This window comes from Somniosus microcephalus, chromosome 10 (genome assembly GCF_052327205.1).
Source record: "Somniosus microcephalus isolate GS21.2 chromosome 10, FLI_Smic_1.0, whole genome shotgun sequence".
Lineage (NCBI taxonomy): Eukaryota > Metazoa > Chordata > Chondrichthyes > Squaliformes > Somniosidae > Somniosus > Somniosus microcephalus.
Genome location: NC_140996.1, coordinates 5,431,023 through 5,443,293, shown reverse-complemented (window position 1 = coordinate 5,443,293; position 12,271 = coordinate 5,431,023). Strand labels below are relative to the sequence as shown.

General features: G+C 52.3%; 1 protein-coding gene across 1 annotated transcript in view; it reads left to right on the top strand.

The window, feature by feature from the left end:
* Positions 1–11,770, top strand: part of LOC147111400 (growth arrest-specific protein 6-like) — a 73,768-nt gene extending 61,998 nt beyond the window's left edge. The window contains exons 12-15 of the mRNA XM_085998361.1: positions 2,915–3,083; positions 3,999–4,147; positions 9,761–9,992; positions 11,044–11,770. Coding sequence (XP_085854487.1) covers positions 2,915–3,083; positions 3,999–4,147; positions 9,761–9,992; positions 11,044–11,195 — 702 coding nt within the window. The 3' untranslated portion in view covers positions 11,196–11,770. The remainder of the gene's footprint in view (positions 1–2,914; positions 3,084–3,998; positions 4,148–9,760; positions 9,993–11,043) is intronic.
* The last annotated feature ends 501 nt before the right edge of the window (positions 11,771–12,271 follow it).

The window sequence follows — 12,271 nt, the reverse complement described above, 5'->3', positions numbered from 1 at the left end:
CTATGGGGGAGTCACATGTCCTATGGGGGTGTCACATGTCCTATGGGGGTGTCACATGTCCTATGGGGGAGTCACATGTCCTATGGGGGAGTCACATGTCCTATGGGGGTGTCACATGTCCTATGGGGGAGTCACATGTCCTGTGGGGGAGTCACATGTCCTATGGGGGAGTCACATGTCCTATGGGGGAGTCACATGTCCTATGGGGGTGTCACATGTCCTATGGGGGAGTCACATGTCCTATGGGGGTGTCACATGTCCTATGGGGGAGTCACATGTCCTATGGGGGAGTCACATGTCCTATGGGGGTGTCACATGTCCTATGGGGGAGTCACATGTCCTATGGGGGAGTCACATGTCCTATGGGGGAGTCACATGTCCTATGGGGGAGTCACATGTCCTATGGGGGAGTCACATGTCCTATGGGGGTGTCACATGTCCTATGGGGGAGTCACATGTCCTATGGGGGAGTCACATGTCCTATGGGGAGTCACATGTCCTATGGGGGAGTCACATGTCCTATGGGGGAGTCACATGTCCTATGGAGGTGTCACATGTCCTATGGGGGAGTCACATGTCCTATGGGGAGTCACATGTCCTGTGGGGGTGTCACATGTCCTATGGGGGAGTCACATGTCCTATGGGGGAGTCACATGTCCTGTGGGGGTGTCACATGTCCTATGGGGGAGTCACATGTCCTATGGGGATTCACATGTCCTATGGGGGAGTCACATGTCCTATGGGGAGTCACATGTCCTATGGGGGAGTCACATGTCCTATGGGGGAGTCACATGTCCTGTGGGGGTGTCACATGTCCTATGGGGGAGTCACATGTCCTATGGGGGAGTCACATGTCCTATGGGGAGTCACATGTCCTATGGGGAGTCACATGTCCTATGGGGAGTCACATGTCCTATGGGGGAGTCACATGTCCTATGGGGGAGTCACATGTCCTATGGGGATTCACATGTCCTATGGGGGTGTCACATGTCCTGTGGGGGAGTCACATGTCCTATGGGGGTGTCACATGTCCTATGGGGGAGTCACACGTCCTATGGGGGAGTCACATGTCCTATGGGGGAGTCACATGTCCTATGGGGGAGTCACATGTCCTATGGGGATTCACATGTCCTATGGGGGTGTCACATGTCCTATGGGGGAGTCACATGTCCTATGGGGGTGTCACATGTCCTATGGGGGAGTCACATGTCCTATGGGGGAGTCACATGTCCTATGGGGGAGTCACATGTCCTATGGGGGAGTCACATGCCCTATGGGGGTGTCACATGTCCTATGGGGGAGTCACATGTCCTATGGGGGAGTCACATGTCCTATGGGGGAGTCACATGTCCTATGGGGGAGTCACATGTCCTATGGGGGAGTCACATGTCCTATGGGGGAGTCACATGCCCTATGGGGGTGTCACATGTCCTATGGGGGAGTCACATGTCCTATGGGGATTCACATGTCCTATGGGGGTGTCACATGTCCTATGGGGGAGTCACATGTCCTGTGGGGGTGTCACATGTCCTATGGGGGAGTCACATGTCCTATGGGGGAGTCACATGTCCTATGGGGAGTCACATGTCCTATGGGGGAGTCACATGTCCTATGGGGAGTCACATGTCCTATGGGGGAGTCACATGTCCTATGGGGGAGTCACATGTCCTATGGGGATTCACATGTCCTATGGGGGTGTCACATGTCCTGTGGGGTGTCACATGTCCTATGGGGGTGTCACATGTCCTATGGGGGAGTCACACGTCCTATGGGGGAGTCACATGTCCTATGGGGGAGTCACATGTCCTATGGGGGAGTCACATGTCCTATGGGGGAGTCACATGTCCTATGGGGGAGTCACATGTCCTATGGGGATTCACATGTCCTATGGGGGTGTCACATGTCCTATGGGGGAGTCACATGTCCTATGGGGGTGTCACATGTCCTATGGGGGAGTCACATGTCCTATGGGGGAGTCACATGTCCTATGGGGGAGTCACATGTCCTATGGGGGAGTCACATGCCCTATGGGGGTGTCACATGTCCTATGGGGGAGTCACATGTCCTATGGGGGAGTCACATGTCCTATGGGGGAGTCACATGTCCTATGGGGGAGTCACATGCCCTATGGGGGTGTCACATGTCCTATGGGGGAGTCACATGTCCTATGGGGGTGTCACATGTCCTATGGGGGAGTCACATGTCCTATGGGGGTGTCACATGTCCTATGGGGGAGTCACATGTCCTATGGGGGTGTCACATGTCCTATGGGGGAGTCACATGCCCTATGGGGGTGTCACATGTCCTATGGGGGAGTCACATGTCCTATGGGGGTGTCACATGTCCTATGGGGGAGTCACATGTCCTATGGGGGAGTCACATGTCCTATGGGGGAGTCACATGTCCTGTGGGGGAGTCACATGTCCTATGGGGGTGTCACATGTCCTATGGGGGAGTCACATGCCCTATGGGGGTGTCACATGTCCTATGGGGGAGTCACATGTCCTATGGGGGAGTCACATGTCCTATGGGGGTGTCACATGTCCTATGAGGGAGTCACATGTCCTATGGGGGTGTCACATGTCCTATGGGGGAGTCACATGTCCTATGGGGGAGTCACATGTCCTATGGGGGAGTCACATGTCCTATGGGGGAGTCACATGTCCTATGAGGGAGTCACATGTCCTATGGGGGTGTCACATGCCCTATGGGGGTGTCACATGTCCTATGGGGGAGTCACATGTCCTATGGGGGTTTGTTTACTTATTCCCATTTAGTCGGGCCTCCTCTGGCAGGATTTCTCTCCCTGTGTAATTCCCCGTTGGTTTGTGACGGGAGATTCCGTGTCAGGAATGAGAACTGTACATGTAACGAACCTGCCTGTGATTCCCGAGATCTGATTCGCCTCCTTCAGATTAACCCCCGATTGGATGCGTGCATGCGTGGCTGGGACTGGATGAATGGCGAAGACACGATAATAAGTGAGACAATCAAACACGACGAAAGAATACAGTGCTTCTCTGAGTTGGAGAGTGGGTCTTACTACCCCGGAGAGGGCTTTGCATCACTTGCTGTCACTTATGGTAGGTGCAGATACCCTCTCTACACGTGACTGAAGACTTTGCTCTTCAGGCAGGGCGGGCACTCGCTCTCATATCTTCAGCTGCATCAGAAAACGCTTCACTTTGGCCGAATGCTGTTAAGTCTTGAGGTCAGGTCTGTGGGCTGCTGACGGGCTTGGAGCATGAAGGTTGATGTTGGGACCTCGATATCAGTCCCTTAGAGAAAGGTTACCAGTGAGACTCGATTGTAATTGCAAGCTAACCAGCAAAAGTATCAGAATAATGAGCATAACCCTTAATATTCACAAATTCATTTGTAATTTAATTTGAGCTCAATGGGAATGTTTCTATCTCTGTCACTATTCGCACTCATTTTCTTGACATCTGCTAGTCTTGGGCCCATTTCCCCAGTCTACCCGATTCCAGTTGTAATCGACCTCTTCTAAGGTCCTGACATTACCGCAAAATTTAATAACCGTACTGCCCGTACCCTGCTCCAGATGGTTGATGAACAGGAGGGGGGCAGTACTGACTCCCACGGCTCCCCACTAGTGACTGGACCCTATTAGGAAACAGCCCCATTCAAACCTTCAGACATATTTACAATCCATCGCGCAATATCACTCTTGACCCATGGGACTACATTTCAGCGCAACGTTTCTCTAAGGTTTTTTGGAAACCCAGGTGAACGATTACGCTGGACTCGCAGACCCACCCTGGTTATATCACCACTGTCTGCAATTACCGAGCAGGCACAGCGGAACCCGGCGAAGTGGAATTCATAAATTGCTTTTGGAGAGGTTGTGTGTGATTCACTTTATAAAACAATTGACTTATTGCTGTACCCAATGCGCCTTTGCAAAAGTATTGCTGGAAAATATGTGTTGGAAGCATATTACCAAAAAATAAAAGTTACTGCTATTTTTAAAACCACAGATACAAGATCGAGGGATGACGGGAGCTGGGCGGTGAATGTGGACTTCTCAATCCGCCCCTCAAAAGACACTGGGGTGTTATTCGCTTTGATAAGTGACAACAATGTCTCGCTGTCCCTGGCTGTCATGGATTTGAACGCTGCTGCACAGGTAACTAACGGGATGAATTAATAGAATCGGGGAATGGAGGTCAGCGAGCGGAGGTCAGCGAGCGGAGGTCAGCGAGCGGAGGTCAGCGAGCGGAGGTCAGCGAGCGGAGGTCAGCGAGCGGAGGTCAGCGAGCGGAGGTCAGAGAGCGGAGGTCAGAGAGCGGAGGTCAGCTCACCAGATGGGTGACCCTTCTAATTTATGGGCTTCTGGTCATTGTTTATAAAATCGGTGGGGGCAAAGCAATTCCCGACTCGGTGACAGATTCCTGGTGGGCCAGGGTCCATGTCGGGAGAACGGATTCATAAAACGTTTCCTTTGCTAGTGAGGCTGACGCATGAATAGTCGCAGGCAATGGGGAACCTGTGGAACTGTACCCTGGGAAGGGCCAAAGGGGTTCAGGGGAGGAAGGACCAGAAAACTGGCACAAAAGAAGAACTTGGGAGAGGCAGCTTGATAGCGCGGCGAGTCAGCTCACTGTCGCTGCCTCTCTCTTGGATCTGAGTTTTAATCCAGTGCAGACTGACGGGACGGATGCCTGCTCTCCCTTCTGTCTGTAAGGGCCTGTGTGCAAAGCATTTGGGATGTGGGCAGTGTACGATCCTTGTTGATGTTTGGCACTAAATTGGCGTTCTCAGTCCCAAGAAACCAGAAGGACGGCTGGTTTGCAAATGGAGCTGTTCACACTGGTGCGTGGAGGGGCTTTACTGAGTTTGTGTTAAAGGACATCACTGGGGCAGTGTAGAAGACACTTTACTCTGTATCTAACCCATGCTAGTCCTGACCTGACAATACCTGATGCCTGTATTACTCATCCAAAGTGGGAACGAGTGCTTCAAAATGGGATTCACAGCTTGACAAGCACAGGAATAAATAGGCGCTGAAAAGCAGGAATTCGGTCAAAAATTGGATGTTGGCATCATCTACCTCACCACAAACCACCGTCTGATGCACCTGTTAAATGCCCAAAGCATCACTTCAGTATAGGCCTGGGAGTCAGCTTGGCTCAGTTGGTGTCAATTTCAGGTGGTTGTGGGTTCGAGTCCCACTCCACGACCCGAGCACATAATCCGCGCTGACAATTCAGTGCAGTACTGAAACATAGAAACATAGAAGATAGGAGCAGGAGTAGGCCATTCGGCCCCTCGAGCCTGCTCCGCCATTCAATGAGATCATGGCTGATCATCCAAACTCAGTACCCTGTCCCTGCCTTCTCCCCATACCCCTTGATCCCTTTAGCCTCAAGAAATATATCTAACTCCTTCTTGAATATATTTAATGAATTGGCCTCAACTGCCTTCTGTGGTAGAGAATTCCACAGGTTCACCACTCTCTGGGTGAAGAAATTCCTCCTCACCTCAGTCCTAAATGGCTTACCCCTTATCCATAGACTGTGACCCCTGGTTCTGGACTCCCCGACCATCGGGAACATCCTTCCTGCATCTAGCCTGTCCAGTCCTGTCAGAATTTTATAAGTTCTGCACTGTTGGAAGTGCCGTCTTTCAGGTGGGATGTTAAACTGAGGCCCCGTTTGCCTGATCACGTGGATCTAAACGATCTCATGGCATTATTTGTGGAAGAGCAGGGGAGTTTTCATGGCCAATGTTTTCCCTCAACCAACCCCACTAAAAACAGATCATTCGTCGAATTGTTGGTTGTTGGGTTTTCCTACAAATAGACTGCACTTCATTGCTATTGGCTGAGAGCGGGGCAGTGGGATTAGTTTTAGATTTACTCAGGAATGGTAGCATCGTAGTTATGTTACTGGACGAGTAATCCCGAGGCCTGGACCAATGATCCAAAAAAGTTCAAATCCCACCACGGCAGCTGGGAATTTAAATTCAGTTAATTAAATAAATCTGGAATAAAAAGCTAGTGATGGTGACCATGAAACTATCGGATTGTCGTAAAAACCCATCTGGTTCACTAATGTCCTTTAGGGAAGGAAATCTGCCGTCCTTACCCGGTCTGGCCTACATGTGACTCCAGACCCACAGCAAAGTGGTTGCCCTCTGAAATGGCCTAGTTGTACCTAAGCACACGGACTGCAGCAGTTCAAGAAGGCGCTCCCCACCACCTTCTCGAGGGCAATTAGGGATGGGCAATAAATGCTGGCCTTGCCAGCGACGCCCACACCCCGTGAATGAATAAAAAAAGGATTACTTTAGCAAAGAGCCTGCATAGTCACGATGGGATGAATGGCCTCCTCCTGTGCTGTGAACAGATATTCAAAAGTAGGGCGTCCCGAGGCAATGTTAAGGCGCTATATCAATGCAAGCTCTTCCTCCTCTCCCTCCCGTTCCTGCATTCTGTTTTGCCTCACCTTATGGAGGTTAATTCATTATCGGTTGGTTAATTTCACCCGTTAGCTTTTGCCAGTACAGGTAGTGCACCGGTAATCCGGCACCCGATGGTCCGGCACCTTCAGTGGTCCGGCACGAGGAAGGTCCTGCTGTCACATTCCCTCCCTGGGATGGGTCCGGCTCGGGTCCCGAGACCGCCGCCGGGTCAGGATCAGCGCCTGGACCGCGCAGCATCACCGACAGCTCGGCGGAGCGATGGAGCCCGAGCCCGAGCCGCCCATGGGCGGCGGGGTCGGCGGCGGCACAGGGAGGGCAGCAGCAGGAAGAGGAGGAGCAGGTGGTGGCGGTGTTTGTAGTGACTTTCGACACCTTCAGTGGTCCGGCACCGTCTGGTCCCGAGGGTGCCGGATTACCGGAGTTGTACCTGTAGTGTAACGCCCCCTGAACTGAACTGTTCACAAACACAGCACAGGTTGGGGGGGCGACTGCTGGTGAGGTCAGGCCACCATTCGTACATCAGTCCGTGGACAGTGTCGCACACAAGTGCAGCATATATCCGCTCACTGCCGTTGCACTGAACGGGATCCAGCAATCTTTGAGGAGCCTGAAAAATGTGGTGTTTCTGTGTAATTATTGCCCGAAGTTTGTAAACACCAGCTCATCCAAAACTCTGCTGCCCCCTGTCCTAACTCGCACCCATTCCTGTTCACTCATCACCACCTGTCCTAACTCACACCGAGTCCCGTTCACCCATCACCCCCTGTCCTAACTCACACCGAGTCCCGTTCACCCATCACCCCGTCCTAACTCACACCGAGTCCCGTTCACCCATCACCCCCTGTCCTAACTCACACCGAGTCCCGTTCACCCATCACCCCCTGTCCTAACTCGCACCGAGTCCCGTTCACCCCATCACCCCCTGTCCTAACTCACACCAGGTCCCGTTCACCCATCACCCCCTGTCCTAACTCACACCGAGTCCCGTTCACCCATCACCCCCTGTCCTAACTCACACCGAGTCCCGTTCACCCATCACCCCCTGTCCTAACTCGCACCGAGTCCCGTTCACCCATCACCCCCTGTCCTAACTCGCACCGAGTCCCGTTCACCCATCACCCCCTGTCCTAACTCACACCGAGTCCCGTTCACCCATCACCCCCTGTCCTAACTCGCACCGAGTCCCGTTCACCCATCACCCCCTGTCCTAACTCACACCGAGTCCCGTTCACCCATCACCCCCTGTCCTAACTCACACCGAGTCCCGTTCACCCATCACCCCGTCCTAACTCACACCGAGTCCCGTTCACCCATCACCCCCTGTCCTAACTCACACCGAGTCCCGTTCACCCATCACCCCCTGTCCTAACTCACACCGAGTCCCGTTCACCCATCACCCCCTGTCCTAACTCGCACCGAGTCCCGTTCACCCATCACCCCCTGTCCTAACTCGCACCGAGTCCCGTTCACCCATCACCCCCTGTCCTAACTCGCACCGAGTCCCGTTCACCCATCACCCCCTGTCCTAACTCACACCGAGTCCCGTTCACCCATCACCCCCTGTCCTAACTCACACCGAGTCCCGTTCACCCATCACCCCCTGTCCTAACTCACACCGAGTCCCGTTCACCCATCACCCCCTGTCCTAACTCGCACCAAGTCCCGTTCACCCATCACCCCCTGTCCTAACTCGCACCGAGTCCCCTTCACCCATCACCCCCTGTCCTAACTCACACCGAGTCCCGTTCACCCATCACCCCCTGTCCTAACTCACACCGAGTCCCGTTCACCCATCACCCCATCCTAACTCGCACCAAGTCCCGTTCACCCATCACCCCCTGTCCTAACTCACACCGAGTCCCGTTCACCCATCACCCCCTGTCCTAACTCACACCGAGTCCCGTTCACCCATCACCCCCTGTCCTAACTCGCACCGAGTCCCGTTCACCCATCACCCCCTGTCCTAACTCACACCGAGTCCCGTTCACCCATCACCCCCTGTCCTAACTCACACCGAGTCCCGTTCACCCATCACCCCCTGTCCTAACTCACACCGAGTCCCGTTCACCCATCACCCCGTCCTAACTCACACCGAGTCCCGTTCACCCATCACCCCCTGTCCTAACTCACACCGAGTCCCGTTCACCCATCACCCCCTGTCCTAACTCACACCGAGTCCCGTTCACCCATCACCCCCTGTCCTAACTCGCACCGAGTCCCATTCACCCATCACCCCGTGTCCTAACTCACACCGAGTCCCGTTCACCCATCAGCCCCTGTCCTAACTCGCACCGAGTCCCGTTCACCCATCACCCCCGTGTCCTAACTCACACCGAGTCCCGTTCACCCATCACCCCCTGTCCTAACTCGCACCGAGTCCCGTTCACCCATCACCCCCTGTCCTAACTCGCACCAAGTCCCGTTCACCCATCACCCCCTGTCCTAACTCACACCAAGTCCCGTTCACCCATCACCCCCTGTCCTAACTCGCACCGAGTCCCGTTCACCCATCACCCCCTGTCCTAACTCACACCAAGTCCCGTTCACCCATCACCCCCTGTCCTAACTCGCACCAAGTCCCGTTCACCCATCACCCCCTGTCCTAACTCACACCAAGTCCCGTTCACCCATCACCCCCTGTCCTAACTCACACCAAGTCCCGTTCACCCATCACCCCCCTGTCCTAACTCACACCAAGTCCCGTTCACCCATCACTCCCTGTCCTAACTCGCACCGAGTCCCGTTCACCCATCACCCCCTGTCCTAACTCACACCAAGTCCCGTTCACCCATCACCCCCTGTCCTAACTCGCACCAAGTCCCGTTCACCCATCACCCCCTGTCCTAACTCACACCAAGTCCCGTTCACCCATCACCCCCTGTGCTTGGTGACCTATATTGGCTCCCAGTCCGGCAATGCATTGATTTTTGAAATTCTTATCCTTGTGTTCAAATCCCTCCGTGGCCTTGCCCCTCCCTATCTCTGTAATCTCCTCCAGCCGTACAACCCTCCGAGATCTCTGCGCTCCTCCAATTCTGGCCTCTTGACCATCCCTGATTTTCATCGCTCCACCATTGGCGGCTGTGCCTTCAGCTGCCTGGGCCCCCAGCTCTGGAATTCCCTCCCTAAACCTCTCCACCTCTCTCTCCTCCTAAGAGGTTCCTTAAAACCGAACTCTGTGACTACCTATCCTAATATCTCCTTATGTGGCTCGGTGTCAAATTATGTCTGATAATCGCTCCTGTGAAGCACCTTGGGATGTTTTACTACGTTAAAAGGCGCTGTATGAATGCAAGTTGTTGTTGTGTTTCATTAGGGCATCGTCCTAGCTATCGAGAATGTGATCGTTTACAGACTGGAAGGACTACCCCTGTGTGCCGGAGACAGGTTATCCATACAGCTCATTGCAACTAAAAGTCGCATTGTCTTAGCGTCCTCTGGAGTGATTGGCAGCAGCCCTTTGGGAAGGTCACAACTAGCTGAGCGTCTCACCACACTAGACCGATATATGTGCAGCTCGGTACGGACCTATTTAGGCGGACTTCCAGGTAAAATGATTTTGTACACCTGTAATAGATTCAGAGCCCTGTGCATGGAGCTCGCTGCCTGTCCACATCACCTTTAACTCCTGTGTCATGATCTTGTGACTGACACTTTTATGTCAACATTTACAATGGTGAAAATCCTATGTCAACATTTTGCCTGTCACGCTGTAATTGGAAACCTCCCACCACTATGTGATGCTGTTGCGTTTCTCGGCCAGCTTCATGAGCAATGCCACCGGAGATTGGCAAGTAATGTATTCAAAATCTTGCACATTGCCCGGGCCTCCTGCAAGTATCGCACTTTCCTCCTTTGACACTCTGTTAGAAAACAAATACCCCCCGGGTAACGTCAGCTACGCCCAACGCCCCCCGTTACCGCTCCAGCACGAATCCGGCGAGCTGCAGGGTGATGCCTGTTTGCTTCCTGGTTCTATTTAAACCGGGCCCGTGCCACCAGATGGCTCCAGTCTCTTTGCGGCTGGGTTCTCCCTCTGCCAGTTGGCACCCAAGTCACGGCGCTCCTGCCTTTCCAACATTTAACGGAATTAACAGTTGCGAAGTCTGCGCGGGGCGCTCGGTCCGGAGAGACTCGAGTCTTTCTGTTTCAGGGGTTTAGATGCCACGAGTGCAGGACGTCGCACGGCATGGGGTCAGGGGTCGTCCGTCCGTGACGCAGCCAGTCTGACGCTCAGCTCGTTGCGATTAATGGTCGGGAACGTGCCTGTGATTTCCTGATGCACACTCGAGGGGAGATAGTCTCCCTCCCAGACTCACGGGTGCATTGCTGCAGGCAGTAGGCCATTTTCCTAAAGAGCAATAACCCAGATTGGGTAAGGGATAGATGTAAATAAATTGCTGTGTAAACATCTAATGATGAACACATGAAGAGAGAGGTGAGTAAAGTCCATCAGACCCAACACTGCTCATTGGGTGTATTCTACCTCTTAGAATAATCCTGAAATATCTGTAATTAATACTCACTGTCTCTCGAATGTCTAGCCTAATGATGTCACATTGCAATATCTAATGATTGGGTGCATTACTTTATTCACAGATGTTCCAATCATTTCCACGCCCGTCACTGCGTTCTATCAGGGCTGTATGGAGGTTCGCATCAACAACAACTTCATTGATCTGGACGAAGCGCTTTACAAACACAACGACATAAGATCTCACTCCTGCCCTGTGCAGAATGGGGAAAATTAGCAAAGTGACACTTACCCTTCTCTCTTGAGTGTTTGCTGCACCAAAGACATTCTCTCTCTCTCTTTATTCCAAGAACTGAGGCGTCTGTTTGCTGTAGCTTTAACCAGTGAGCTTTTATCTCGCTTTGGGCGGGAGGTTGATACGAAAGCAAGGTGGTTCAGTAGTGAAGGCTTGTGAGATATTGAAATACAACGATGTGTGACAAGGCGTTTGTAATGGGGACACTGGCTACAGATCTTTTTAATTACAATCAATTTTAACCAGAGAAAAAAAAAGTTCAATTAACTGGGAATCGGGATTAAACGGGGGGCAGATCAACCCTGGCCGGGAATATCAAAGTTTTGTCGCTATGGGTCGCGAGGATGCTTAACCTACTATAATCCGTACACCAATCACAGTGACTGATCATGTACTTAACGCTTTTCAAATGCAGCTTATATAAAATACGGTACATGTACTTTGTTATATCATCGTGCATCTGTAAACACGGTATGGTACGTCCAAATGTATGGAAGTGTACTTCACATAACGAGAGCATCTAGCAAAAAGTCACAATACAATGTTTCTAAAACTAAGATGCTTAAACCGTGCTATTCATAATATGGTTGGTTTGTCATGTTGATTAACCTACTGATCACCACATTGAGGAAAATGAGGAAAAACTTTTTCACCCAGAGGGTGGTTGGAATCTGGAACTCACTGCCTGAAAGGGTGGTAGAGGCAGGAACCCTCACAACATTCAAGGAGCATTTAGATGAGCACTTGAAACGCCATAGCATACAAGGCTACGGACCAAGTGCTGGAAAATGGAATTAGAATAGACAGGGCTTGATGGCCAGCGCGAACACGATGGGCCGAAGGGCCTCTTTCTGTGCTGTATAACTGTATGACTCTATCGTAGATCAAGATCCAATGGATCATAATCCAGTAGATCACGCAGTGGATCCTGATCCAATAGATCGCTAAACAACAGACTCCCCCCCCCCCCCTCCGTAGATCACCATGCAGTGGATCACCACAGTAGATAATTACCCAGTAGATCACAGTGCAGTAGATCGCGATCCAGTAGATTGCCA